Genomic DNA, 27,393 nt, shown 5'->3' with positions numbered 1-27,393 from the left:
ACAAAAACCAAACACAACATCAACAAATTTAAAAAATATGTATTTCTGCAGTCAGACATCTTCCCTGAAGCTTCCAGTGTTACCAACTGGAAATCAGCAGAAATGCCAAGGACAGGACGCTGAAGTCTGCGCTTGCTGCTCGTGCTGGGGACGCGCAGCCGCCTACCAGACGACCTTGGCAGGTGGGCAGGCAAGAACTCATGCACAAGGTTTTCAGCAGCTGAGGCTGGCGCTTTGTAAGGCCAACAATTTACAGACAGCCTGGTGAGAGGTGGAAGCTTATCACAGCTCGAGCTAGCCCTGCTCTTTTTTTTTTCCTTTTTTGTTTTTTTCTTTTTCTTTTTTCCCTAAGATGGCCTTTATTGTACTGAAAAGATAAAGGAGGATGAGGCTGGAATAAAAGGAAAGCAACCAAATACAGTGTGTATCATTATAGAGCGAAGTGAGAACTCCACTAGCTCTTCTCCGTGAACGCGGTTGCTGAATTTGCAAGCACTTTCCTACTTAAGACTGAAAGTAATCAATGCTAATACTTTATATGTAACATTTATAGTGTAGGAAGAAAGAATAGTTCCTACCACCCTTTTTCCCTGCAGAACGTGTGTATGGGGGTATCAGGAAGACCCCCCAGGCTGCACTCCACACAGCTGGAGCAACAGTTCTCACCTCACTGTGACAAACCTCATGTTATACATGGAGATGAATGACGGGTCTCTTATTAAACCCACTTCCCAGACACAGAAGCGTTTGGTCTCAATGCCTCAAAATTCAAGGTTTTTTTCCTATCAATTTTAGTTAGGGTCACGATGTGTCAGAAGATAGAGGTTTTGAGAAAACAGTTGCGCTAGCAGGAAAATTCACTGACAAGTTTTCTGACTCTGAAGCTGTTATACCAATGCAGCAGGTTCATCAAGCAGCTCTTGCAAGAGTAAATTACAACAGCCAATTCAATGTAAATTCTTTACCAATTCATTTAAAAATCAAGGGTAGGATTCTCCCCTGGGATGCTTCAGTTTTCACTGAAAACACACCCATGTGTTTTTCCAAACACAGGAGGAAGCCAAGCTTACCTTTCGCTAGGCGTTCCAATCTCTTGCCATGTTCTGGAGGTATGGCATACCTAAGAGAAAGTTAACACAAAAGAAAAAAAAAAATTAAAATCACACTATAACCTGAAAACAGTGAAAGAAAAAGAAGGGTAGGAACAAGTGTGGTAATAACTTTTAGCACAGCACACTCACAATTAACATCTGGAAATATAACCAAAATTTTAGAAGTCTGGAAGGTATCAGTAACACATAATTACAAAACATGGGACAAAGCCAGGATTGTAATAAAAGTCCTTAAACATGTTATATGATGTGTGTTATTTTCCTGCAATTTTTTTTAATCAGCATCACAGGGCTTCACAAGGTAGAAGGAGAACGAAGAAGGCAAAGTGATGATACAGCACTGGAAAAAAATCAGTATAGGGAACAGCAGTATGTTTTCCGCTGGAAAGATATCTGCAAAATAAAACCAGAAGGCTGTGCTAAAGATTAACACGCAAGAAATTTTGGATGGGCTGAGAAGGTGTGAAGGAGGGTCTGTGTACATTGGCATATCTACAGCGAACAAAGATAAATTTTTCCAAAGAAAAGTCTGTGCAAATCTTTTTTGTTTTATTCGAAGAAGTAAATATTCTTCATAGTAGCTGAAGTAGTCAATCCTTATATTTATGCTTGTATTGGTTATATCTATGGATTGTATAGCCTAATGTGAAATAACAGAATTAGGTACATAATTTGATTGCAATATTTTTGGGGTTTTTTTCCACAACTGCAAGTATTGAACATAATTCTGGAAAAACAATCAACTGCCTGAAGTCACACACAAGCCTAATTGCGATATTCTCCTCTGATCACTGCAAAACAGCAACGGAGTCCTACTTCTGAAACAGTTTTCCCACGTGAAGAGATTATACGCTAGGTTATAGAAAAACGAAGACCGTTCATTTCTACCACTTCCGCTGAGCTCATTTGTGTGTGCAGCCGCTGATGACTGCTGCATACGTGCTCAGTCCGCTTCAGAAAGTTAAGAACAAGAAATTTCTGTTTTCTTACAGGCAATTTGGACACTTCAATGTGGTTTAATGCAACGAAGACATTAGAAACAACTTTAAAAAATTGCAAAAAAGCTTCTAATAGTTGCAGAAACAGTGCTGTGTGTGATGTTTATGAAAAAAAAAAAAAAAAAATCAGAAGAGTGTCAAATGGTTGGTTTTCTTCCCCAAAAGTTTTTCGTTACCTTACTGCTTTGAAGTTATACTACCTTAGTGTTCACAGAAGCAAAAATCAGCCAACGAAGATTTTATGTGTTCAGGTTGTAACGAGGTAAATAAATACCATGATACACTTAAACATGTTTAAGATGATGACACACATAATAGTGTCAATGGAATTTTGTAAATTATTGTTTACACACTGCATCAAATTAAATGTGGCTCTCATGCCATTTTTTGTAACAGAGAATTTTAAAAATTTACATTTGTGAGAATGACATTTATTGCCAGCTATAACTTTTGTTCAATGTGAATAATAAAAAATGCATTATTTTTGTTACTTCCAATAAAGATGTCAAAACCATCAAGTCTCATTATAACAAGCTGAAAACAGGATATTGTAGCGGGCAACCGCACGATCTCAACAACCGGTAAACAGTATTGCTCTGCTTATGATAGGATCTCTCAAAAGACACCTGATTTTAGAGGACTTTCAGCCAGTCCCCTTGCTCAGCTTCTCAATTTTCAAGTCTAAAGTTTATCGACAACGTAAGGAAAAATAGATAGAAGTCATATCCCATATTGCTTTTGTACAAAACCAAAATGTACCTATTGTGGCCTGGCAGGTTAGAAAGGATAACAAAAGACAGAAATCATACATAGGATGCTTCAAGATTTAGACATTAAGCCGATTTAAACTGATGGCCTAAAAAAAAAAAAAAAAATCTAAGGGAAAACACTATGTAGCTAATCTTGTAAAATCTTGTAAAATAATAAATATAGCAATGGGCTCCCAACATCCTCTGACCAAAGTTTGACAGTGCCTTAAATTGCATAATTATCAAACAATTCATTTGTCTGGGACAAAGCTAGTAGCTTTCATTTTACAAAGACCATTCATCACTTACATAAATGTGATAAAACTAATCCCGATCCAAAGCTCCTTTGTGGGATTAATGTCCCTTAAAACAGGGAAATGAGACATTCCATTCCTTCTGGGAAAAATGCTGAAGGATTGGGAAAGAACTAATTTATGGCTACAAGGCTGCCGATGATTAATGTAATATCCCCAGTCTACAATGCAACCTTCACTTAATTAGTGCCTGTAATTGGGAGTTGTAAAGATAAGATTAATTGAATCTTGAGGATGTTAAAAATTTAATACATTGGAACATGGTTATTGTGTTATCTGAAACTACAGACTGCAAAAAGCCAAGCTGAGCTTTAGAGAACGGTCCATGGAGAGACAAAGAAAAAGGACTTGCTTGGATAGAAACCAGCAAGACAAGAGGAATTTCCAGCTTATAAAAAAGAACTATATGTAATAATATACAAATCAGAACACCCTACCACAGAACAGCCTCTTGGTAATAGCTGACTCCAATTTTAGAAATTAACTTTGTTGTTTGGACCAGCCTTTTAGGAAGCAGAGCCCATACATCCTTATACATTTATTCTTAGGAATTCACAAAACTAAATGCAGAAGAGAATTAAAAGTAGGTCAAATTCTGCTTTAAGTTGCACTCCCTAATCTGACTGATTTACATAAAGATAGGCAACAAAGAAAGAATTTGGGCTGCTATTTAAAACCAGTAAGAGAAACAGAAGGCTTCTGCAAGTATTGCACAGATTGAGCTAGCTAGCTCAAGCTAGACATAAAATGATTGATTACAAGGTAGAATAACAATGGAGGTGACATGGAAAGATTAGAAATTGCTGCAATCAAAGGAGTACTGTTATTGAGCATATAAACATCCACGAAGGGCTGGCTTTTGTGTACGACCTTACGGTACCATCCTCCTGCTTTCACTATGAAAAACGGCCAGACACTTGTTGGGGACAAAAATCCTTCACAGAGGGAACTGACAAAATACTGTCATTCAGTACGATTTGTTACCATCCCTCTTGCACCCACAGGCTGGGGCTCAGATCAACAGCAAAATATCTTTCATTCCAGAGACAATTGACAAGATTATGCATGGTAAAGCATACCCAATAATTTCCTTTTCTATGTGCATCACTTTGAATACCTTTTTTCATCAAATAGCACGGTTCTTTCTCCTTTAGTACCCCAGCCCAAATACTAAATGTAGTAGGTTTCCTCCAGAAAAATACCAAAACAAAAAACCACCCTACCAAAATCTTAAAAAGAGAAAAAGAAAAAAAATCAAAACACATGTAAAGCTGCTTCCCTTCTCTGTCCCACTCAGATCATAGCACAAATGCATTCCACAAAGACAAGGAAAGAGAAGAAAAAAACCTCAGAGCAAGCAAAATACCACTTTTATATCAATTGGCCAAAATAGACTACAGTATCCATGAAAGATCTTGAGTTGGGCTGTGTCGAGACTATCAAACTGAGAACTGCCCGATGCTTCACCCCCGTTGACAGACATCCCTCTGCGTTGGGAAATCTGAACTGGAGTAGAGCAGGACTAGCCTTGATCCAGCCTTGAGCAGACACTTCCTTTTAACCTCAGCAAAGATGGAGCAAGGATCTTCCATTGCCCCAAACAACCTAAACTAAAGAGAAGTGGTGGTGGCAGCATAAATATTTTAACAGCCCTGCTTAAGAACCATCTTTTTATACACTACTTCTGCTTCAGAGAAAACATCTGCAACAGCCAACAGAAAACACAACAGTGCCAAAAAAGCTGACCTTGAGCCGCTGCTTCAAGTGCAGAATCTGTCCCTTCTTGTTCAACCTGGTTCCCCAATAAAAGCAAAGTTACATAAATAGTGCTACACCAGCAACTGTTTTAAGATACAGCAAACTTACAAGAAACTGAGCTTGGAAACAAATCAAGAGACTAATGCCTTACGTACGTACTTCCAAGGGTCAGCCTTGCAGTGGTTGACCAAGACAAAGGGCCAAGCTTAACCTGAAAACCTGACACTCAGCAATTTGTCGGATTACAGCTTGAATAACATCTTGCTGCTTTGCCAGGGAACACAAGATTTACAGAACGGGAAAAAAAATCTCAAGATAAAAAAAGTTATAGCTATATGACTCAAATGTCATCTTACCCCGAAGTCAACAATCTGAAAGTAATATACTGATGCTTTTACATTACCTTCTTCTACTCTTTCTACCAAAACAAAAGCAGGTCCCTGAAATGGATTAAGTATCACTTCTACAAATATGGAATTTACTGTTCTACCTGAAAGACTTTCAGCTTCCAAACTTGTTTCAGGAAACCTAATTCCAGCATTTCTGATTTCTACTTCCATATAATTTTCTGAGTTCTCGAGTATCCTTCAAAACTGATTCTGACTGTAATTACCAGCCATCAGGGTCACGGGTCCAGAAGGTATTTGCCCCAAAGCTAAAAATGTGTTAGATAATCATTGCCCTACAGTGGGAGTTTGCTGTTGTTACCATAAGTTTAACTGGACAGTCCCCTTTTTAACCTTAACATAAAAGAAAGATCCTTCCTATTTGCCATAAAGGATGTCACTAATAGTGTAATTTTCTTGGTGTTTTGTTTATTCCCCTGGAATGGCTTGATGGATGCGGATAATTATCAGACTATAAAAGCCAGTAAATGTGCTATTTTCTATCGCTCTAAATCATCAAACAAATAAAGTGTGAAACAGCATTTTTGAATACAATTTTCCCCTCTAATGGCTTAGAATTATTATCAGGAACAATGAGAATAAACAAATGTCTTGTGAGTTAAGAATTAAATGAGTGTGTCAGTAAAAAAGAGCAGACAGACCATCCTGGGATACAAGGACCATTTTAGAAGCCATTAAGAGATGACATAACGGGGAATTCACTATGGCTGCAACAGTTTCCATCAGCTGCTCTTCATGGACTTTCCAGTCTAGTTCAGATTCCGTCCTCACCGCTGCTTCTTCAAAGGGGTGCAATTCAATTTTGTCTTCTTGGCCACTGAAAGCTATTAAAAACTTTATCCATAACAAAGGCAATCCTCCGCTGGTTTCTCTCCATTGAAGAAGAGCTGTTCTCACCTGAAGCTATCACTGGCTTTGGCAGAGGACCAGACCATCCTGTCCCCAAAGCTTCCAAGACCTTTTCTTGCTACAGTTGTCACACACACACAAGAGGTTTTGATAGTTACAACACCTTGCCTCCTCACCTCATTACATGTCAGCCTCTCCTTGCACCAACACAGAGCAGTGATTAGATTACTTAATCTCACGCACCCACTCTCTACTAGAGACTGGGCACCATGGGCAGGAGGAGGTTCAACCACACGGCTTTTGAAATGTCACTTCAATTCATGTGAGAAGGTAAGAAAGTTAATTTCACAGTGTCTGCACAAGGTCTGGCCAAACAGGCCCCACAGAGTTTAACATGCCATAATTACTGAAATAGGGAACAGAAACAAAAAGAGAACAGCACATTCAAAATGCCTGAGACCATGTGTCAACTTGGGGGTTAGTTATCTGTCTTCAAAGCAGATTTAGTTGTGCCAAGAATACTGACCCTTTGAAGATTCAAATGCCAACCTACTCTCCGTCATGACAGGCAGAATAAAAAGCTATTATTTCAATCTCTGTAAGAGAAAGTGTGTCCATAAACGCATAATCTGAACCCTGACCTTCAACATCTTTAGCCCCCATGACAGCAGCAATGCCTCCAAAGAAAACCCCTTAGTCTATCAAGAATATTTATCACCCAATAGAAGCCATCAGGAACAAGCACTACATTCAGGGTAGTCCCTCATTTGCAAAGTTCATATCCTGCTTCGAAGGCCTAATTTTTCTACAAGGTAAAGTATTTATAATACTACATCTCCTAGCAGTGCCAAAGTAAAGCTAAGAGCAACAAAAGTTGTTTTTTCCACACTATTTTTAAGCTGTTTTGCAGCCTCTATGAAAAAAAAGGCATTTCAACCAGAAGAACGGATTACTCCTTCGTCAATAGCACTGTCATCTCCCTCCCTTTCATGGTCACATCTCTTTTCCTCACCTTTACTTTCTTCCATGTTTACCCTCCCTTCATCCCTCTCTCCCTCCCAGTTTGTTAAAAGACAGAAACCAACTCCCTTTCTTTTTCTCCTCATCAATATCTGAGGTTACCCCACAGTGAAATTGCTCTAAGTATGCAGTTTCCCCTCTCAGGATCACCACTTGGAAAGGAAAACCTCCAGCCTCCCTCGTCTGTCCCCTTATGTTGTGCCTCCTTTACATCAAGAACGCAAACACGTGCTCTGGAGATAAGCTCGCACACAGATCAGAGAGCTTCTTGTTCCTAGGAAAGAACCTTTATCGAGTGTCTGCAGTTTTATCTTTAATGGATCATTTTACAGGACAATAGATGATGGAATTCAGTATCTTCAACCAGCAGTGTCAATGATTTCAAATAATGACATTTTTATTGAAATACACACAGGGAGAAAGATAAACACAGAGGCTGGGGAGTATCTGCTCAAAAAGCCGTAATAAGGAGTAAATAGGTAATGACAGAACAAGATTACAACCACGCAAACACACCAAATCAACCTGTCTTCTAAAGCTCGGAGAAAAATGAGCTCTGCAGACAACTGCTCAAATACAATCCTTTGGGAACCAGCACAGGAAGAAAATCAGGACAAAACCTGCTCACAAAGGGCCTGGGTAGCAGTAAGCATTCTCAACACTTACACCACAGGGCCTATTTCACGCGATAGGATCTCTTTTCCATGCGCATAACTGCCTAATTATCAAGCCCATTGCCAAGCACAATATGAAGAAATGGCAATTTTTCTGCTAACAGAACAGTAAGCAAGATGAGAAACTTCCTCCTTCCCTTAAGAAACTAAAGTCTGTGCAACTGCAAACTCCTCATTTGTTTTCCAGTAACGACGGGCAGAATATCTCAGGTCACTCTGGAGCTGGGATCAAATCCTTATGGATTGACTACTGGAAGATCAGAGTCAAACCTAACTTGTGCCAACCACGTACTGCTAAAAGACTTTTTAACCCTTAAAGTTGCCAAGAGCTAGAAATAGTACTAAAGAGGCATTAGTTTCAAGAAGTGACATTAGACAGCAGCTTTTTAAAATTCTGACTTTAAAGCAGTATGAATTTTCAAGAGGTACACCTGAACTCGTAACTACAAGATTTGCACAAAACAACTGAGCAATTGGCTACTTTTGCAGTGTTTCACTAACCCAAAACTCAATGAATACAAAAATGAGATTTTTCCAGAACTCATATGCAATTTTTAAATACTATTTTAAAACAGAGTTTAATATGAACAACCATCTGCTCTTGGAAAGACTATCAATGTACCAGTGCAGTTAATTTCATAGCAACAAATGCCAGACACAAAGCACAAAATTACGAATCACACTGGAGTGACTCTCCTTCCACACATACAAAATAAACCCATAGCCTGCTTCTGCATGCAGTGAGCGAGCAGTATGAAGGGGGTCCTTTACTAAGAAAAGGTGTTGTGGGAAAAACGTTATGAAATCATTTATTCATTCAGTTTGGCCAAGAAGATAATTAGTATACAATTCAACAGTGATGAATGACTACAATATTCATCCCCTTGCCATTCTCCATTATTTGTTTTGAAGAACCTGTTCGCATCAGATTTATTTCCCAAAACTGGCAATCAGATTACTAATTACTGGTTGCTTTTTATAGTGGATACTGTACGAATATAAAGAAAAGCAAAGATTATGCTTCAAAAGACCTTATATTCTAAAAAAAAACCTCATTGCAACTCAAGAAACGAGAAAAAATGTAACGAGGGGAGATCACAGATGTTTCCATCTTGTACCAACTGGCCTGTGAGAGCTGCCTCGTTTACTGGGCACAGGCACACGTGCGCTCCTGCTCACTGCTTTTGGAAGAAAATACAGATAATTGCCTACAGCAGAACAAAAGAAATCTGCTCACTAGTAATGAAAGGTATTTTTGGATTAGGAAACCCCTTGTGCTAGAGGTGCAATGCCTCTACACACACACTCTTTTCTTTTTTGAGGGGAAAAAACATTCCAAAGGTTTGATGCTCCTCATCCATCAAGCTCCATTGTTTCAAACTACAGCTACTACTTTGAAGCTAGGGCCTATGCTCTTGTCAGCATCAAAGCTAGAAGTGTTATAGCTAAGATTTGATAAAGATCAGTGACACAGTTTGTAAAGTTTCCTTTATTTCTTCTACTTGATCCCCTTTGTCATGTTGATTGGCCAGTCAGAAATGAAGTGGATAGAAACCCAGCATATATATTACTTAGAACATTAACTAGTTAACAATTGCACAGCACTCAGACGACGCAGAGTGCTATTTAAGTACTGTCATTACCCTAGGCTTCTGTTATTTTAAACTACGCTTGTACTGCACTTGGCATCACCCAACGTCAATTTTCTCTGCTGAGTAAAGAAAAAATCCCCGCTGATTTCTGCCTATGTGTTAACAAAATGTGAATAAGACAAAGCTCTGCAGTACCACTGTTGTTCCTTCTGGTCTTTCCAATCCCTGCTTATGTCAAGCCAGAATTTGCAAGCTCATTCTCCCACAGGGCCCAAGTCAGATCAGGCTGAAAGAGTTAGAGGAAGCATGGAAGCATATCTCCCTCCCATCTTGTCTCAGTGGCAGAGTGCACTGTTCAAAAGCCTCAGTTATTAAAACCAATCTGTGATCCTGTCAGACTTCCATAGATCTTCATTTCAAATCAGGCCTGAGCTTTGAGCAGACACTTTCAAAACCAAGAATGAGTTGCCGCAAGAGCCTTCTTGGATCAAAGACATGCTTCTCTCAATCCAGACTGGGACTACTGAGCTGTGATGAATTATTAGTGCTGGCGGAAACAGCAGTACACCATTAAACACTGTGTCAGTGGAGCAGGAGCTCACTTGAAGACACTACTGTAAAAACGAGGATGTGATCACAGATCAGCATTACCACCTTCCAAGATCATGACGGAAAGGTACAAAGACGAACCACAGATCGGAATGACCTCCACTTTGCTAGGTTAGGTACAACAACTCACTGATGAACCCCAACCTCTAAGAGCTTATAATTTCAACAAACTGACTGGACAGGCCCAGTAAAGATGGACATAAAACGCACAGACTGAAAACTATAATGGCAGCAATGTATGTACTAATACCATGATTTCTGCAGTGGATTTAGGCAAGAATAAGAAACAGAAAGAGGACTTTGGAGGGGGAAGTACATACACAGAACAGAGCTGAGTGAAAGGAGGAGGGAGACCAAATGGGTACGAGCAGCCAGCTGGCTGGCTGAGGTCATTTCATCTGTTCTCTTACAGAGCAACAGTCCCTCTTCGGACCAGTTCCGTAGTGGATCCCATCAGTCCGGGAGTCTGGCTTGATCTTCATGGCATTTTCTCTCAAAGTTAAATGAGGGTGAATGAAGAAAGGCAATACACAAGTCCTACCTCCCCAGAATACCGTGCCTCCTCTGCATTGGGAAAATTTTCTTATAATAATCTGTCTACACCACCGTAATGAAACACAACAAAAATCTAAGTCTATTAAAAAGAAAAATCTCCACTATTCCAATTGCAGGCACCTGATTGGGAAGATAATCCACATAACACAAGTTAGAGCTCATAACTCTTCATATAGTTTGGTTTGATGACTGATGACTTAACCACACTAAAACCACTCCAGTCGCCTGAGATTTGGTCTCTGTACAATATGTCGATCCCTTGGATTTTTAGAGCAGACTATCAGCTAGCATCGTTCCCTCTCTAATGAGATTTACATCATCCTTCACCCACACCACCACCTCCAGGACGAACAGTACCCCTCCAACCTGAGGGGAGCCTGGAGGAAGGCTTGTTTGAATATTAGTAGTATGGTGTGGTTTGTATTGATTAACTAATGACTGCAGTATATGAAGCTTGAAAGGCTGTATTAATAGCTCACTGCTGCACTGCTCTCATTTATCAGTGAATTACAGGGGGATGCAACTCTGCATTTCAATCTATCACTCCTTTCACGAATCTCAGAGCAAATCAACATGTACACGGATTCTCAATGCAGAAAGCCTGTTCCAAAGCAGCTTTCACCTAACAGTTTTGGAAGAGGTAGGAGAGTGAAAAGCTGTTCTGCCTGGTCATACTTTATCTCACTTTCCTTTTATGTCTTTTAATGAATGCCACTGTTCCTTCCTCTGTCCCTTTTATCAACAGAAAAGGGTCTTGCTTTGCCAAATCTGCCTGAGAGTAAATGATGTTGCAGTTACTCTACAAATCAACCATCACCATAAATTTGACTTTTTCTCCATCCAAAAGTGCAGAGCTGTAAAACAGATTACGTGGGATAGCAGAGGCAGGAAGGAAATTTGTGAGCTCCAAGGAACACATCATGGCCAAATGGCCTTCCCCTGCCCCTCCTTTCTCCCCCACTCCACCTCAACAAGCCTATAAATCTCTACTGTCAGGAGTGGAACACACAAACCGCAAATGTGTGCACACATTTTAGAGCAATGCAACCCCACACACTTCATGTGGAAGGCTGTGCAGACTTTGGGGATCGAGGGAGGAAAGGCTGCAGAATCTTCTTCTGAATTCCCTAACGCCAAGAAATGGGAAAAGTAAAACACACAAAAAAAAAATTCTCTGGATTGAGCAATATGGAAAGTCATGGTGTAACAAATTCAGCGTCCTCAGTTCCCTCAAGGGCAAAATGCATATGTGATTCCAGCTAATCTAGCTTTAAGAAACTTACAGGATCTCCAGGGTGCAAGGGTTACTGAGATCCCAATAATCAAGACTTATAATCACATCTGATCAATTCAGCAATCCAACCGCCTTGTGCAACAGCCCCCGAAGGGAATGTAATAGTTCAAAGGCAATAAATGATGCAAGGGACAAGTGCCCTTCCCCCCTGCTGCCATACAATTCAGTATCAAACATTAAACCCAGCTGCTTTAAATAAGATTACATCAAACTCGCAACAAACTGCAACATATGTGAGAGTGTTAAAGCAGAGGGATGGCGCAGAATACCACATGGGGGAAATGCAGATAAGGACCAGCATCCTGCACTGAAAATGATGACGGAGAGAAGCTGGAAGAGTTAAGCTCCATGACCGTATTAGGTTATTTTCTTTCCCCGAGATAGTTTTCCAGGGATTAACATTTTTTATCCTGGGGGGAGGATAGGACAGCAGTTCTGACTAAGACAGCTGCAATGCTCCTAAGACAACAATGAAAAATAACATCAGCAGTGAGATCCTCAGCACTTCATATCTGCAGCTGCTTTAGTATATGCTTTTAGCCAAGAATAAAGAGGGCTCCTTTTACAATCCTCTCCCAGGGGAACAATCATGGCTTGTTTTAAATGTCCCCATCATATCTGTTAGAAAATGTAAGGTTTCCCTACTGATGGTGGCATCAGTTACAGATACTACCAATTTATTAAATTGTAGATGTTACAAGCAAGTCCTCCCATGGACTTGTTTTCCTCAATTCCTACAGACAGACTCGCACTACACAGGGAACCTCGCCAGACCCCTGGAAGAAAGAAAGCAGAAATTCTAAAAACACTTTAATCAAAGTTTTCAGGTAACTCTATGTTCTTTCAAGTAAGCAGTCTTGCGACTTCTACAAGACAGAATTCCAGAAGTGTTTTTTAAAATGTAATTTTATCTGTGACCAGTGTTTTCAACTAATCATAATTATTTTAAAGTTCCTTTGGTAATTGGTCCTTAATTCCACATAAACTGCTGTTCTGGCATAAAATGTACTTTGTGATATCAAAGTCAAACAGATTAGGCATGATCCACTTTCAGCAAGGGAACATTTCGGAGAGGAGACCATATAACTTAAAAGCTAAAGCTGGCTCCCTATTTTAATTAAAGGGGATTAAACATCCATCATGATAAGGAAACAGGAACATTTTATAAAAATCAATTACCGTCCTTAGTGTCACTGGTTTAACACCTGCAGCTTCTGAGAGAAAGAATACAGTATAACATCCCATTAATATTTACAGAAGATATATTAGATATTGTTGCTATATAGCAAGATCAGTCACAAAATATTTTAGAAAAATAACCTTATTACCCAGTCAGGTGTTACAGTGTTGACAAAACAAGATAGAGACATTACACCTCCAAAGTGTATCCATCAAATTCACATAATTGAGATTTAAAGCTTCCTTCGGCACTTCCCTACCACAGGAAGCCCTCAAGGTAGGTATTGCACATTTTTATAGAGATGAAACGAAGTAATGGTGGAGTATCACAGTGTTTAAAAATACATTTTTGAAATTGCAAGGGCTGAGATGCATACATTCCTCAATAAAATGCCATAATAACCATGAAGTATGAAGCTTGGCATTCAGTTTTGTTGCTTCTGTCATTATAAAAATCAGTCTTCTGTTAGCATCGTTTGACAATATGCTCTATTTCAGATCTCAGCCTATGAATGTATAACGTAATTATACATAATATGTATAATTGATACAGTAGAAACTCCTACCACAAGAGGTTTAATACAGGGCTGCAAAATGAAATACATTCAAACTTTTGAAAAAACTGAAGACAGAGTACGAAAAGGTTGTAATTAAACTACTAATGGGAGAGGGACATTTTATTGTAATTTGAGAAACAAGCAAGCAAGAGACTCAATGTGGCAGCGCCCTGCCTGAGAAGCTTAACGTGAAGTTACACAACAGCTCCTAATTCCTGGTATGTTTGGTGGAAAGTGCCCACACCTTCCATGCTACCTCTTCAGCCTGGCAGACTGATTTTCCAGTTAAAAACAACAGGGTGACTACAGTATAGACCAGATGCATACACCCGAGAAACGGCACATCAGAAAAGGTGATCGTCTTCGGTATGAGGCAAATATAACCTGAAAGGGGCAGTATGGATATCTTTGCAGCAGCGATCATTATGGCTAAAGACATGTAACAGTGCTCGTTCTTCTTGGTACAACAAGACAGAATTTAAGAAATAAATGCATTGCAATCTACAGGCATAGATAAATCATTTAATGAGACTGGAAACAGGAAAAAAAGCTGTCTTCCATTAACCCCTTTCCTCTCACTCATCACTGGATGACCCTTTAGTGGTCAAGTACTTCACTTAGTGCTGAACAATTTTTCAACCTGCATCTCCAGTGACAACTGTGTAGACAACTCATATTGCTGCAGCCTGTTCTACTCTGCTTATGGAAAAGAAACAGTACAGGAAGGCATTGGCAGCAGGACTTCTCTGCAGTGACAGAGACACACATTAACCAAGGAGTTGTATGAGCAAGCAGATGCTCATTAGGTTGTACAAAGAAGCCATCTTCAGTTGTTGAGCCACAGACATTTATTTTAACTCTAATCCCAACAGTCCCCAAAGTACCTGTTTTGTAAGAGGTATAGCCCAAAATTCCAAACACAGAAATGAAAGACACATACGAAATAATACTTCAGTAACCATCCTCCCTGATCCATCAGACAGATTCCTTTCTCAGCTTATCTTTGTCCACTGAGGTGGCTTCTTATGGTCTGACCATATCATCCAGACCTCCATGAGAAGGTACTTCACCTCTTCCACAGCAAATAAACTTAGAGATTTCTTGTAGAACCCACTTGAATGAGGTCTGGGAGGCAACCTCAATTGGCTCCATTTCCTTCCCACCTTGCCTTCATAAGGGAACAGAGCTGGTGGCTTCTCACTGCTCCTACGTGCTACCCTGCAAAGCGGGGCTTTGGTTGCACAGCCTGGATTAAAGTCGCCTACGATAATTTATGAGAGACATGAACAAAGAGTTATGGTTTTTAAGAGACAATTTTGAGGCAGAATACTACCAATGCAGAGACTCCTTGGTTTCACTATATAAATATCTCTGACAACCAAACAATAACTCTGCCTCTTATTTTAGAGCTCAACCCCAAACTGGTAGACTTCGTAACTCTCCACACTCCTGCTATTCCCCGAGGTGCTTCTAAGATGATCACTGTCAGAGTCAAAGAGTCTATAAAAAGGATGAAGGAAGCTGGGAAATTTCCACAGAGGTGGTGCCAGAAAAACAGAACTAACATTTTAGCCATCTTTGAGTAAAGCCAGGCTGCACCACTGGAATTTCATCACTGAAGTCCAAGAGCTCCCCCAACTGAGCTCTGGGATGACTGCAATCGCAATCAGAAGATGGGCAATTGCTCGGGTATGGGGAAAGTTCCAGGTCTGCTCAAAGGGGTATTCAGATTTACTCCTCAGAAGCCAATTCTTGTTCATAGAAGAGCTTGAGAACTCATTAACAGAAGCTGTCATAGTGAAGAACAAGGAAGAAATTACTTGGACAAGTGGCATACTCTTGCCTTATGCTTAAGGGAACAGCAGGGAGGCCTGCCAAACCAGCAGTGGCATCCTGTCACAATACATCTAGTTTTGTGTTACACACTGTCATCTATGTAAGAAAACTCAGTTGCCCGAAACACGGTCTGTCCTCAAAATCCTCATTCTCCCCCAACCGTGTAGGGTTTATAGAGCTAGTTACTATAAAAGAACTATAGAAACATAGAATGGCATGTTCCTGCTTTGATTTTTAACCAGCAACACCTGAGCTCCTTTACAAGAAGATTTTATGATTTCTCTTTTCTATTCCAATTATAAGCAACAGTGACTGAACTCTTCAACAACTGAAACCCCTCTTAAGGGAATATTAGGTGTTCCTCAGCATCTCCCCAAAATCCTCAGAAGATTAAACAGAAATAAAAGCTACCAAGAACTTCTAAGATCCGGTATTTGCCACAATTTTCCATCTACAATTTCCACTTCTTTCTGATTCTTAACTTCTTCACACAAACACGCTACACAAAGGTGTTTTGGGTTTTACTGTTTGGAGGTTTGTTTCATTTGTTTCTCTACTATGCAATCCGTATTCCCCACAGAAACAACAGCAAACATAAGGACACAAGGAAAAACCACTGTTTAGCAAAAATGAGGCAACAGCTTCGTGCAATGAGTTCATCCTTATGATACACACAGTATGTGGATATCCACATATTGTATCCACAATACTCAAAAAACCCACATCTGTTGTCTACCTTTTGCTCACAATGTGAGAGTTTGTGGAAGAGCCATTATTTCTGAAGCTGTAACCAGCTTCTCTTTTCACGGTAATCTGCTCTTATTTCTACTTTTTTGAAAGCGATAACCTTCTATTCTGGGCTTAGAACAAAAAGCAAGCCGAAAACAGATGAGGCAGAACCGGTAACACACAGGCATGAAAGGAGCGGCCAAAGAGAGCCACAATCGCATGACCCTAACGCAAACCTCAGGTCAGTTGCTCGTACAACTCTTAGAGCAGCCAACTCCTGTGTGCTGACGTGCTGAAACTGCCACACTAAAGAAGGCATCGGCTTTGCTGGTTGTCACCGAGCTTTATGGGCAAAGGAGAGTAAGAGCTTCTCATGTGCTGGTGTCACCACCTACTGGAGACGGGGACCGAATAAAAACGGGTTTGATGAACCGCTTCTGAAGACGAAGGAAAAAATTGACGGTATCTAAAATTAGAGCATGTCACATTCCATTCATAATCCAGAGATATGTTTCTTGAGATCAAGCTTGTTTAACAAAGGTATCACAAGAGATCCCGCAAAATCCTTGTGCATCTGCCTGAAAGAGGGAGACTGAGAATCGGGTATGCTGGGGAAACAGATTTTCTGACATGTTGGAAAGCTTTTTACAATTCACATTAAGACTATAGCTGAATGTTACAGATTCAGCCCCTCCTTCCACTCCTTTTCAAGACTGTAAAAGAACACTATATCCATTCATTACAGCCTCTTCGCTGTTAGTAGCTTTTATATGCCCACTGGCCCTAACAGCCTGGAGATACTTGGTGTCACCAGGGACTCATATTGCAGAGAGACAGGAGAATCTTGTCTGCCACTGCCAGGGCACAATGACAGCAGCTTCACAGTGACATTTAAGCTCTAATTTGCACGCAAATGTCAATATTTATTAGCCACATCAAGATCTTCAGTAAAGCTCTTCTGGGTTGCTAAGTCTCTCTAGTTATACTTTTAAATAAGAGGCTTGAGAAAAAAGAAGACAGACTTGGTAATATATTCCAGATTTCCTAGCTTCTTAATTTCATCCTTATCTATTGATTATTTTTGTGGAAAATTATTTCCAACCAGTCTATGCATCAACAGTGTTGAAAAATGCTTATCGTTATTCTAAGAATTGACCATGAAAAAATAACCCTATGACCTACCTTGTCCCTAGAGGTGTAAGCATATTTACATATTTAAATAATGGAAATTTTGAAGTAACAGATGTTTCCTGCCTACAGCACAATGCAAGAACAACCATCTTTCAGTATTGAAGTGCATCTGAAGCATCCACACATTCCATCACCACTTGCTCTCCCACATTAGTGGGAGTGCTCTCCTGTGCATTAGTTTCCAAAAAGCCCCAAGTGCTGAAATCTGTTTTCACTTGTAATCTCAACAAGTCTCCCTAATTCTGCTACTTTTCTAGAAAGTCAGGAATTAGGTCTCCGAGCCAGTCAGCATGAAAGAAAGTAAAACTGCTTTCAAATGTAGAGTAGGAGAGAGAAAAAAAAGGGAAGTTAGAGACTAAGGAGGCTCGATGGAATTAGGTAGACCTGAAGAAAACGGTAAGCGAGGGCAAAGCTACATAGTCACCATCTATTAGTACTCTATCACTTACCAGGATTTTGGCTCCCCAAAATGCAAGTAGTTGATACTGTAGAGATCCATGTCTTCTGTATGCCAAGCAAATGTTGTCTTCCACATGCCAAAGTAGAGGTACGGAGTGTTTACACCTTCTATGATAATTCCACACTCATGTTCCACCATGTCTAAGAGAGTGTTGAGATTGCCAATATTCCATTCTTCCACATCCTGTAATTCAAAAGAAATGTTTTATACTGGAACATATCAGGACTCGCTAAGCACAATAATAGCCCACAGCTTCCTTTCAATGCCTCAAAATGTGGATATCCTAGTGTTATCTGCATTAATTTAATTCCACCTGCTTCCAGAAAGCTTACTTTTAGTGTTCATCAATAACGATGAAAAGGATGCATTACCACTACTTTGTGGCAAAGGGATTGATTACTAGCTCCTCACTAAATGTGTTCTCTGAAGTGGCACTTATACTATGTGATACTCTACAATTACGTACCTGTTCTACTAATAAACATAAGATAAACTAAGGGTAAAACACACTTCTCTCAATGACATATTCCATCCAGACGTTCTTCACCTGATGAACATGCATCAGCTGATGAGAAACACTAGACTTCAATGTGGCCAAAGTGGCAGAAGTCTCTACACCAGCTCAGTGCTTCAGATAAAGAAGGGGAAGACAGTTTTGTTATTATCAATATTTAAACAGAAAGAGCAATAAAAAGAAGTTCTAAATCTGATACTTGGTTTTCTCTACTTCAACGTGAAATAGAGAAAGTCACATAAACTGGTACAAATCTTTAACCTTGAGATTGCCTGAAGAGTAAAACAATCTCCAAAAAGGAAATAGTTTCCTTCACACCCCTTTTCCCCAGTGTACTTAATATACATGCAAGTAACTGATAGGTATGCAAGCAATCCCAGCTTCGTGCTGCTTGCTGGAATAACTGCAAGACAGAGAAACTCAACCTGCTCAATCTTGGAACTTTCTAAATCAACCTGAAAAAAACCCCACAGGGGCAAGGAGGAAAGGGCTGAAGAAAGGAATCAGCTGAAAAGCAAGATGAAAAGGAGAACAGAGGGAGAATGTTTTTCATGACTGACACCTCAATGCTTGCAGCAATGTCAGTAATTGGAGAATAGGAAATGTTCTTTAGGTGCGACTGGTAATTCAATTATTTCATTTCTGCTTATAGGAACTTGAAGGAAGCACAATGTATATTCAGTACATTGCAGAAGCTACTTCTCCTAAAGCTTGTATTTGTGCCTAGTTATGTCACCTTCCCCGATCATACCATGGACAAGAATGCAATACTCGCATCAAAGCACCAAATACTATGGATAACTTTTATGTCCATGGCTGTGAAGGCCTCAGATATCTATGTTTATTCCAATTAATTTCATATTAAACTATACTGATAACAAAAAGACACTTTTACATCAACACGCAGTTTATACTGCAGACAATCAGACAACACTCCAAAAAAAGGCCACTTTCCACTCAAAAGAAAACTACAGAGGAAGGCCACTGCTTTAAATTAGCTGCCTAAACAGAGTAAGAAGATAACCAACCTTTACCATTTACAGCAGAAGAAACCACAACAGAATTACTTTAAGCATAGGATGCAATTTCACCAAGGAAAAGCTTAAACAATGTGAATTGTAAAACAATTTAGCACGCAGGTGCATCGTATCCTAATATACCTGCCTACAAAGTAAAAAATCCAAATGCAAATATTTTAGCTGTGTTAAGCTGTTTTGATGAAGGACCTAATTCCTTGAAATGCTGTTTTCTGGCTCTCTAAGGTGCTTCAGCAGAAATCTATTTTATTCCCTTTAAAAAAAAAAGAAAACAAAAAAAATCAAACCCTAGCATGATAGAGATCAGGATCAGTAGCTTACTTTTACTCTACCTGCATACCATCACATATATCTGGGCATATCATTATGATACCAGTCCAGTTTTCTTTAACAACCTTTTCTGCAAGCTATATATAATTTTCGGCCATGCACGTCATAAAAAACTTGTTTAAATCACTTTCTTCCTCATTTTTCTAGTAAAACTAAGCTTTTCACAGCTTCCATTGACTCTGTTATCCTGAATCTCTGGGGAAGGTGGGAAGTTTAGTCACACTTTCGTAATGAGGGAAAAATAAAGATATTATTTGCCTTTTTTTAAGGTTGCTAAATCAAATAAATTCTGAATTACTGTTCCTTAATGAGAAAAGAGCAATAAGGAAGACAGTATCCATATTTAAAATAAATAAAAGAGCATTTCACTTACTGCATCATATAGTGAGCCACTGATATCAGCCCCATAAATTGGTGAAACAAATGTGAGGTTCTTCCAGTACTTGCGCTCTAAGTCTTCAAAATCTTGATGGCGTGGAGTACAATACCTAATAAGAACATGGAAAAGATAAGGATGTAAGAAGTCCTAAGGAACACTCATCACAGACAGATAAACAACTGAAAAGAAGCGTGCATTTCAAAGCAGGCACACCCAGGAGGTTACTGAAGGTGCATTTCATTTTTAATTCTACTCAGGTTCATAAAATTTACTGCCTTTTAAATCTTTCTACAAAACCCTGTAGTGCATACTGACAAACGGGAGGTGCACTTACGTGAAGCACCAGATCCCCATTCTAAGGATGCATGAGATGAAGTTATTACACAGGGAGCTGAAGGCAGGTAAAGCACTCATGTATATGCTGTATTAGCAATATTTCAAAGTTGATTGCATGATGTCAGTAATGCTTGAGTTAAAACCCGAGGTACTCCAGAGCTCTGGGAAAGTGACTCTGGAAAAAGGATGCAACTGCAGCTTGTATCAGATGGCCTTCCCAGCTAACTGAAATGCTCTGCAAAGTTCCCAGTCACTTCGGAAGACACTCATAGTATTAATATTAACTCAGGCACTCCAAGATACTTGTATTTCTACCTCAGCAATGGAACACATTTTCCAGAACAACCATTAATACACCAAGAGCTCTTCTTTGAGGCCCAAGCCATTCTTTTCAGGCAGATTCTTAGCCAAATACTGACTTCGAAGAATCTTTCTACACCAACTCCCAGAAAAAGATCTAAGATACACCAAAAGCCACCAAGTTACAAACTTGTTTGAGATTCTGGATGTAAGCTTTCAAGAAAAAGCTGTTTCCTCAGAAATGCTTCCTATTTAACAAGGCTGCATTTTCTTTCCAGCTTGTTTCTAAAAAGAAAAGCTTTCTGCACAACTCCCCCATTCACAATGTAAGCCCACGGCTTAACACAAACATACTTCTCGCTATTAGCCAGACGCCGGTATTCTCCCACAGTCATAGGTTTCTTCTGTATATTATACTGGGTGAACAACCCCGACTGCCCAGTAACCACCTGCTGAATAGGAGCTGGGATAACCATGTCATCTATGTCATCATAGGTTTTTCGGGGCTTCCATTCCTTGGGAGGAATCACCTGGAATTGGAAAAGAAGGGATCAGGAGTTCCTGAGGTCATAGAGTGGCCCGGGGAAAAAAAAGGGGGGGAGGGGGAGGAAGAAAAAAAAAAAACACTTCACGTTCACAACAGGCAAACACAACCTCTAATGAAGAAAAAACTGCTGAAGTGGAAGGTATTTCATCCTGCTGCTGCAGGTTATCAGATAACAGCAGCATCTCAAATTACCAGCACAGATGACAAGACACCTGTTCTGCATCTGCTGAAGTGCAGGACTAGCTGACACAGTTAGGGGGCTGATAGCCTGCCTGCTAGCAGTCCCATCAGTACAGTGTCACAGAAGGTGGCCAGTGATGATAAAAAGATACATAGTTATACCAAGGAAATATGCTGCATGCCAGAAGGACTGCACATGCTTTCCCTCCAGAATGGCATTCCCCTCTCACCTACCATTCCACAAAGCTGCATGAAGACTCCAGCAGCTTTATCAGTATGTTGCATCTCTACAAGTCCATAACCTTTTATAGTAGTCTAAACAACTAATCTATCTAGAAGATCACTTACATTAGGCTTTTCTTGACGAGGTGGGGGTTTTTTTGTTTTGTTTGGTTGGTTTTGGTTTGTTTTTGTTTTTTTTTTTAACCAGGAAGGCTCAAAAACCTGTTGCATTATTGCTGTTGATATTTCTGTATTTGTAGGTGACACATCAGGGACCAACTCCTTAAATGAAAAGGGGCAGAGGTAGAGAAGAACAAAAGGATGTGGGGAACGCGTCCAGAACTCTTTTCTCACTCTTGGAGGCTGTGCAAAAAAACTGCTGCAAAGCAGTGATGAATCTGGAAGAAAAAGCTATAATTTTAAACAGAAGAGCTGCCAACAATTCTAGGCTCAAGATCAGAGAACAATCAGTAGGACATTCAGTGGGCATGAGGAATGAAAAAATAAAGTATCTGCAATCTAATTTGGTGTAAGAATTAACCAAAAAAAGTTACAGGAACTGGAGGACAAGTTATTGATTTTTGCGGGCACGGTTCCTCCAGGATATGATGAGCTCTACTTCCATTTCAAGGCTCTGAACTGCAGTTGCGAGAGACACACAAAAATTAACTTGGAATGCTCAGATTTAGTCCTACAAGTAGAGTAATTTCTTTACAACACCTGGAATTCACCAACAACCTTTATTAAAATAATCTACCCTAGCAGACTCATGGAATGTAATTGCTAGTATACTTGAGTGGACAAGGAAACATTTCACAGAGAGCTTTTTATCAATACCCAGCTCTATTTAGAACTGTAATAAAAACAGCAATTGACCTATGTTTCAGAAGATATAAGAATTATTTCATGCCTAACAGCTTTATTTATCTGCTGTGCTTTATTAAGTTCTGCTAAATACCGTGCATAACAACTACCCTGTCAGAACAAATGATCTCTCTCAGCCTACGGTGCAACATGACAGAGCCACAGAAATATTCTTTCTAATCAGTTAGTCCTGATTTTTTCCAAGCAGTTGTATGTCAAGTACTGGAATTTAGAAGCTTCACGTGAAGAGTTCTCATAATGTTTAATCAGTTTCAGTGTAAAGATGCGGATGGGAAGGAAGCAGAAAGATGTTTCAGAGCTGGCTGGAGAACTGCTTCCTGAAGGTCAAAAAGGCTTTCAGGTATTTTGGGAATCACACACGCATACAGGACACGTTTACAGGTCTAGATTCAAGTCAGCATAAGGTGGTAGCCCAGAACATTAAAATGGTAAGAGTAAAAAACCCCACAGCCATTCATATAGACATGATTTAGGCCCTCTTCCCCATCCAAACCTAAGCAGACTTGAAAAGCTTGATCCTTTACACTACACTCTGGGGGAGCTGAAAACCTCACGCCTCCAGCCCTTGAGGACCATGGCTACCACTACCTATACCCTCAGCAACAGAATGAGGGCATGGAAATACCCTTAACCCATCTCTGCGAGGGCTGGGAATGTCCTTGTTTTCCATTTAGGGATCAGGAAAAGACATCCTTCTTTCACTCTTACGAAAGGCCTGCAACTCCTCTGCCTCTCCTCTCTCGGTAAACCGAAACAGAGACAGCAAGTACAATTTTAAAAAATACACTCTGCTTGACTACATGAAAGTAAACTGCTTCCGAGCGATAGAACTTCATAGACACCTTACATAAAGCAGAGCCTCGGGAAGGCAGCCTTCAGGAAGCTTTCAACTACCTAAGCCAGCGCAACTCACCTTGGCAAGCCCTGCTCGGTGAGCTCCTTGCGATTCCATGTAAGCAATATATTTCCCAAAGTCCCGAAACTCCTCAAGGGTGGGACGGAAGGTCATGATCTTACAGCCAGGGTTCTGCGGACTTGGGTTTTCCGACCCCATATTTCTAGTACGGCGGCAGCGCCTGAAGAGGGGAAACAAAAAGGGAGAAAGAAAGAAGAGAGGCAGAAAAAAAAAAAAATACTGGTTAAAAACCTTTGTTTTCGTTCTACTTTCTTTAATGAATTTCACAGAAAGGCATGGATATATTTTTCATTTCTCTCCCCTATTCCCCAAGAAAGTATTTGTAAGTACTATCCTCTAACATGGATATGAACAGCTTCTGACCAAAAATCCACTTAGTCTATTTGTTAGCAGGGCCCTAAGAAGGGTCAAGTATCAGGGAACTCCTGATACCAGTATCATCTGGGAGATCGGATAGGCCTAAATATAGATCATAGACTTAACACTGCCCCCTCCATTCATCGTATGAAGTTGTGTCTCATCAGAATGGTGGTCGCGAACAACCACCTTCTCACTACCTTCAGCATCTATTCAGTGCCTTAGGGAACTAGCTGCCCCTCGACATTTTCCACCACGAATGCTTGATCCTTTTCTGTATTTAGTTACAAAAACAACAGCTTTGGCCAATGTATTAGTTATTATTTCTTCTGTTTTTTCCATGTGCTAGGCTACATTAAAAATCATAAAATTAGTTTTTTAAAATGTAGCTTCATTACATTTTGATTGTATTTGCCATGTACATAGACAAAATAAAGTGTCAGACAATTCTTAAAAGAAATGTAGCTTCACAATTTCAAAACCTCTTCAAAAGCAAAATTGCTCAATTTACTTCAAAATTTGCAGGGAAAAAAAAAATCCCAAACAATTCGGGATGAAATCACAATTTTTAAAATGGACCTTTATAAGTTTATGCTGGAAACTTATAAGGCAAACAAAATGTTTTAATGGCGTTTCAGTTGCAAACATTTCCCCATGTCAGAAAAGCAGCTACAACACATACAATATACTCAAGCTATCACGAGAGGGCAGTACGAGGCTTTTAAGGAATAAAAGGTGCAGCAACACTATGTCAAAAGTGACTTCTAAATCGCAAGCAAAGTATGTTTGGATTTAAATTTATTTCGAACTAGCCAAGAAGTATTCCAGATGCTACTAAAAGTACTCTTGTGTTAGGAAAAACAAAACAAAACAGAGAAATACTGCTGTATCAGTGTTTTAATCAGTGAGCATGGCACAAAACTCACACTTCTCCAAAGACACAGCAAATAGTCTTGCCGGCCTCCTACAATTAAAAACAGTATCACACATTCACTTGGACAGACTCAACACCCAGCTCACCAAGGTTTCCTTTACAATTTTAACTGGGTAAACCATTTTTTTCATTTCAAAGGCAAATGAACAGTTTTGACTTGAAATTCTAGAAAATAGAAAATTTTAGAAATTTTTAGAGTAACTTTTATGTAAAATTTATTTCAAAACAGTGGTCTGCAAGTCTAAGTCCTTCCCCAACGCAGTCTTTAAAGGAATTTCATGCATAAAATCACAGCCCCATCCTCTAGCATCTGCCTATTGCCTCCTCAGCCGCAGCATTACTGCACCTCTAAGCTAAAGGCGATGTCAGAAGAGCTCTTTGCAAGTCAGGAGCCAGAGATGCAAGGCACACTTCATAATAAAATCAAACTATAAACCCCAATATTGAACAATATCTCAGAGCAAAACCAACTGAGGAAAAAGATACCGTTTCACTCCCTTCACCCCAATAGATACTTCTAACAACTGCATTTCTAACGGAACCTGTTGCAGTCCTAAAACAAAAAGACTCTTTAATCAACCCCTCCCATCTTCAGGGTGGCCCTGCCCGAAGAGATTTCCAACCTTGCCATACAGAAAAAAAAATTTGCTATGTTTCAGGGTCAGCTCTTTTAAGATAAGAAACGTACTTGATCTATACCCACAAGAACAATTTACTACACAAATGTTTTGCAGAAATACAAAAAGAGGAAACAGCATCTCCCGTCCCCGAGACGAACCACAGGAGCTGACAAGCTCCGGACATCCATCTGCCGGAGGTTTCCTCCAGACTACTGAAGAAAAACATCGTTCACCAGGAAAATGTGGATGATCCTGGTGAAGAGTTGGAAGAAAACGAGAAGTGACTGCTGGAGAAGTGGGATGCAGACAGAAGCCATCCCCAAACTTCTATTCCAACGGAATCTTACTGAGAATACTTCTGCTATTTTTAAACTGGGTTTAGAAATGCCACGAAAGTTCAGCTGAGCGGGAAGCACCAAGTCATGCTCTGCAGCAGCACTGCGCGCTGGCTGATCGGGAGTATCTGGCTCAGAAAAAGGAACTTGAATTCCGTCCTGAGGAGGATTCGTGCCAGCACCATCTGCTCCAGGGATGCCTTCCCAGTATTTGCAGCTTTACTCACAACCAGGGAAAAAAAAAATAGTCAAAGCCAGGTTTTATCCCATCTTTTCCTCAAGATCATCTCCAGCAATTCCAATTTTTATTCTATGAACTGGGAGCGAATAGTCAAAATACATGCTCCAAAAAGGAAGGGGGCGGGAGAGGGGTGTCAAAAATTACTTCATGCAAAGCTTAATCAATCAATTAAAGGGTCTACCTGCCTCAATACAAGCAATGTTGCTTGGCACTCTGGAACTCTGTAGTGCAGAAACAGCAAAGCACAACAGATTTTTCCATGTTTAATCCCATCTCTTTATTCTAAGGAACATCTTAACACCTACCCTAGATAATGTTTCCTGCAATGTACATTCATCTAACTAAACTAATTAGGCTATTACAAAAAAATAGCCGCAGAGCACACGGGAAGGGAGAATCAGTTCAACTACTTCAGTTGGAGAAGCGTCCAAAGCCCCTGCCCGTACGTGCTTCCCCCCACCAGCCCCAAGGAGCTTGAAACACGCAAGCCACAGGAAAGCTTCGGGAGAAAAGAATTTCTTTCTTAACTACTTTGCACATAGCAGCACTAATGTATTTTGGGTAAATAGTGGCAGTATTTACTGTTACCTCCTTCCCAGCTCCCAGTATCATGGAGGACAAAAGGCCAAGGCAGTGGGACAAGCCCAGGGCTGCGATGGCAGCCCAGCCATGCTGCAGCTTCCTTATGCGATTTTCAGGAGACAGCCTCAATAAACAGTGCTGTAATAAGCTCGCCAGCATCACTGAAGAAGATTACACAGCAGAAGCTGACTATTCTGAGAACACTGAAAGCATTTTTCATTCACGGCTGTGCTGTGCAGCAGGGTGGATGGTGACGATGTGAACAAACTCTTCTCTCTTCACTACTAATACTGAAAAGGATGATTTTGCAGAACGGGTCTAAGCCCCCTATTAGTTCTTGAAAAGAAGTTTTAAGTTATTTTTCTCAGCTGGGTGCATTCTGTTTCTTTGTAAGAGAGAGTAACAGCCTGAAATATTGTGAAAACCTTCTAATTTGCAACTGCGCTAAGGAAACACTAAAACTTGTCTCCAGAGGGAGGATCTTGGTGGACCCAAAGAGCTGAGTTTCTAATTTTAGAGGGAAAAGTCTCATGTAAAAGTCACTAAAATTGATGTGAACCAAGACACTTTTGTGACTGAAATCCTACACCTGTTGATTGAAACCTTTGTACAGCAGAGAAAAAGCCCAAGAAAGCCAGCAGAGACCAGACTCGCGCTTGCTAAAGGACTTACAGGACCAGGAATCCTTCCTCCAGGGAAAGGCTTAGGACTTTCAAGCAGTTCCCCACTGCTCCCCTTCTATTGATCTTGGAGGAGCAGATAACGCCAACTCATTCTCCTCTGCTTTTGAGTCAG

General features: G+C 40.1%; 1 protein-coding gene across 1 annotated transcript in view; it reads right to left on the bottom strand.

Annotated features, from left to right (window-relative positions):
• Positions 1-23,693, bottom strand: part of KDM4B (lysine (K)-specific demethylase 4B) — a 78,565-nt gene extending 54,872 nt beyond the window's left edge. Inside the window, exons 1-5 of the mRNA XM_009583327.1 lie at positions 23,527-23,693; positions 21,134-21,309; positions 20,138-20,252; positions 17,873-18,066; positions 1,071-1,120 (exon numbers count right to left, since the gene is read on the bottom strand). Coding sequence (XP_009581622.1) covers positions 1,071-1,120; positions 17,873-18,066; positions 20,138-20,252; positions 21,134-21,309; positions 23,527-23,667 — 676 coding nt within the window. The 5' untranslated portion in view covers positions 23,668-23,693. The remainder of the gene's footprint in view (positions 1-1,070; positions 1,121-17,872; positions 18,067-20,137; positions 20,253-21,133; positions 21,310-23,526) is intronic.
• Positions 23,694-27,393: the final 3,700 nt, after the last annotated feature.

Source organism: Fulmarus glacialis, unplaced genomic scaffold (assembly GCF_000690835.1).
Source record: "Fulmarus glacialis isolate BGI_N327 unplaced genomic scaffold, ASM69083v1 scaffold19718, whole genome shotgun sequence".
NCBI classification, from domain to species: Eukaryota; Metazoa; Chordata; class Aves; order Procellariiformes; family Procellariidae; genus Fulmarus; species Fulmarus glacialis.
Note: the sequence above shows the minus strand (reverse complement) of the source record. Positions and strands in the feature narration are given on the sequence as shown.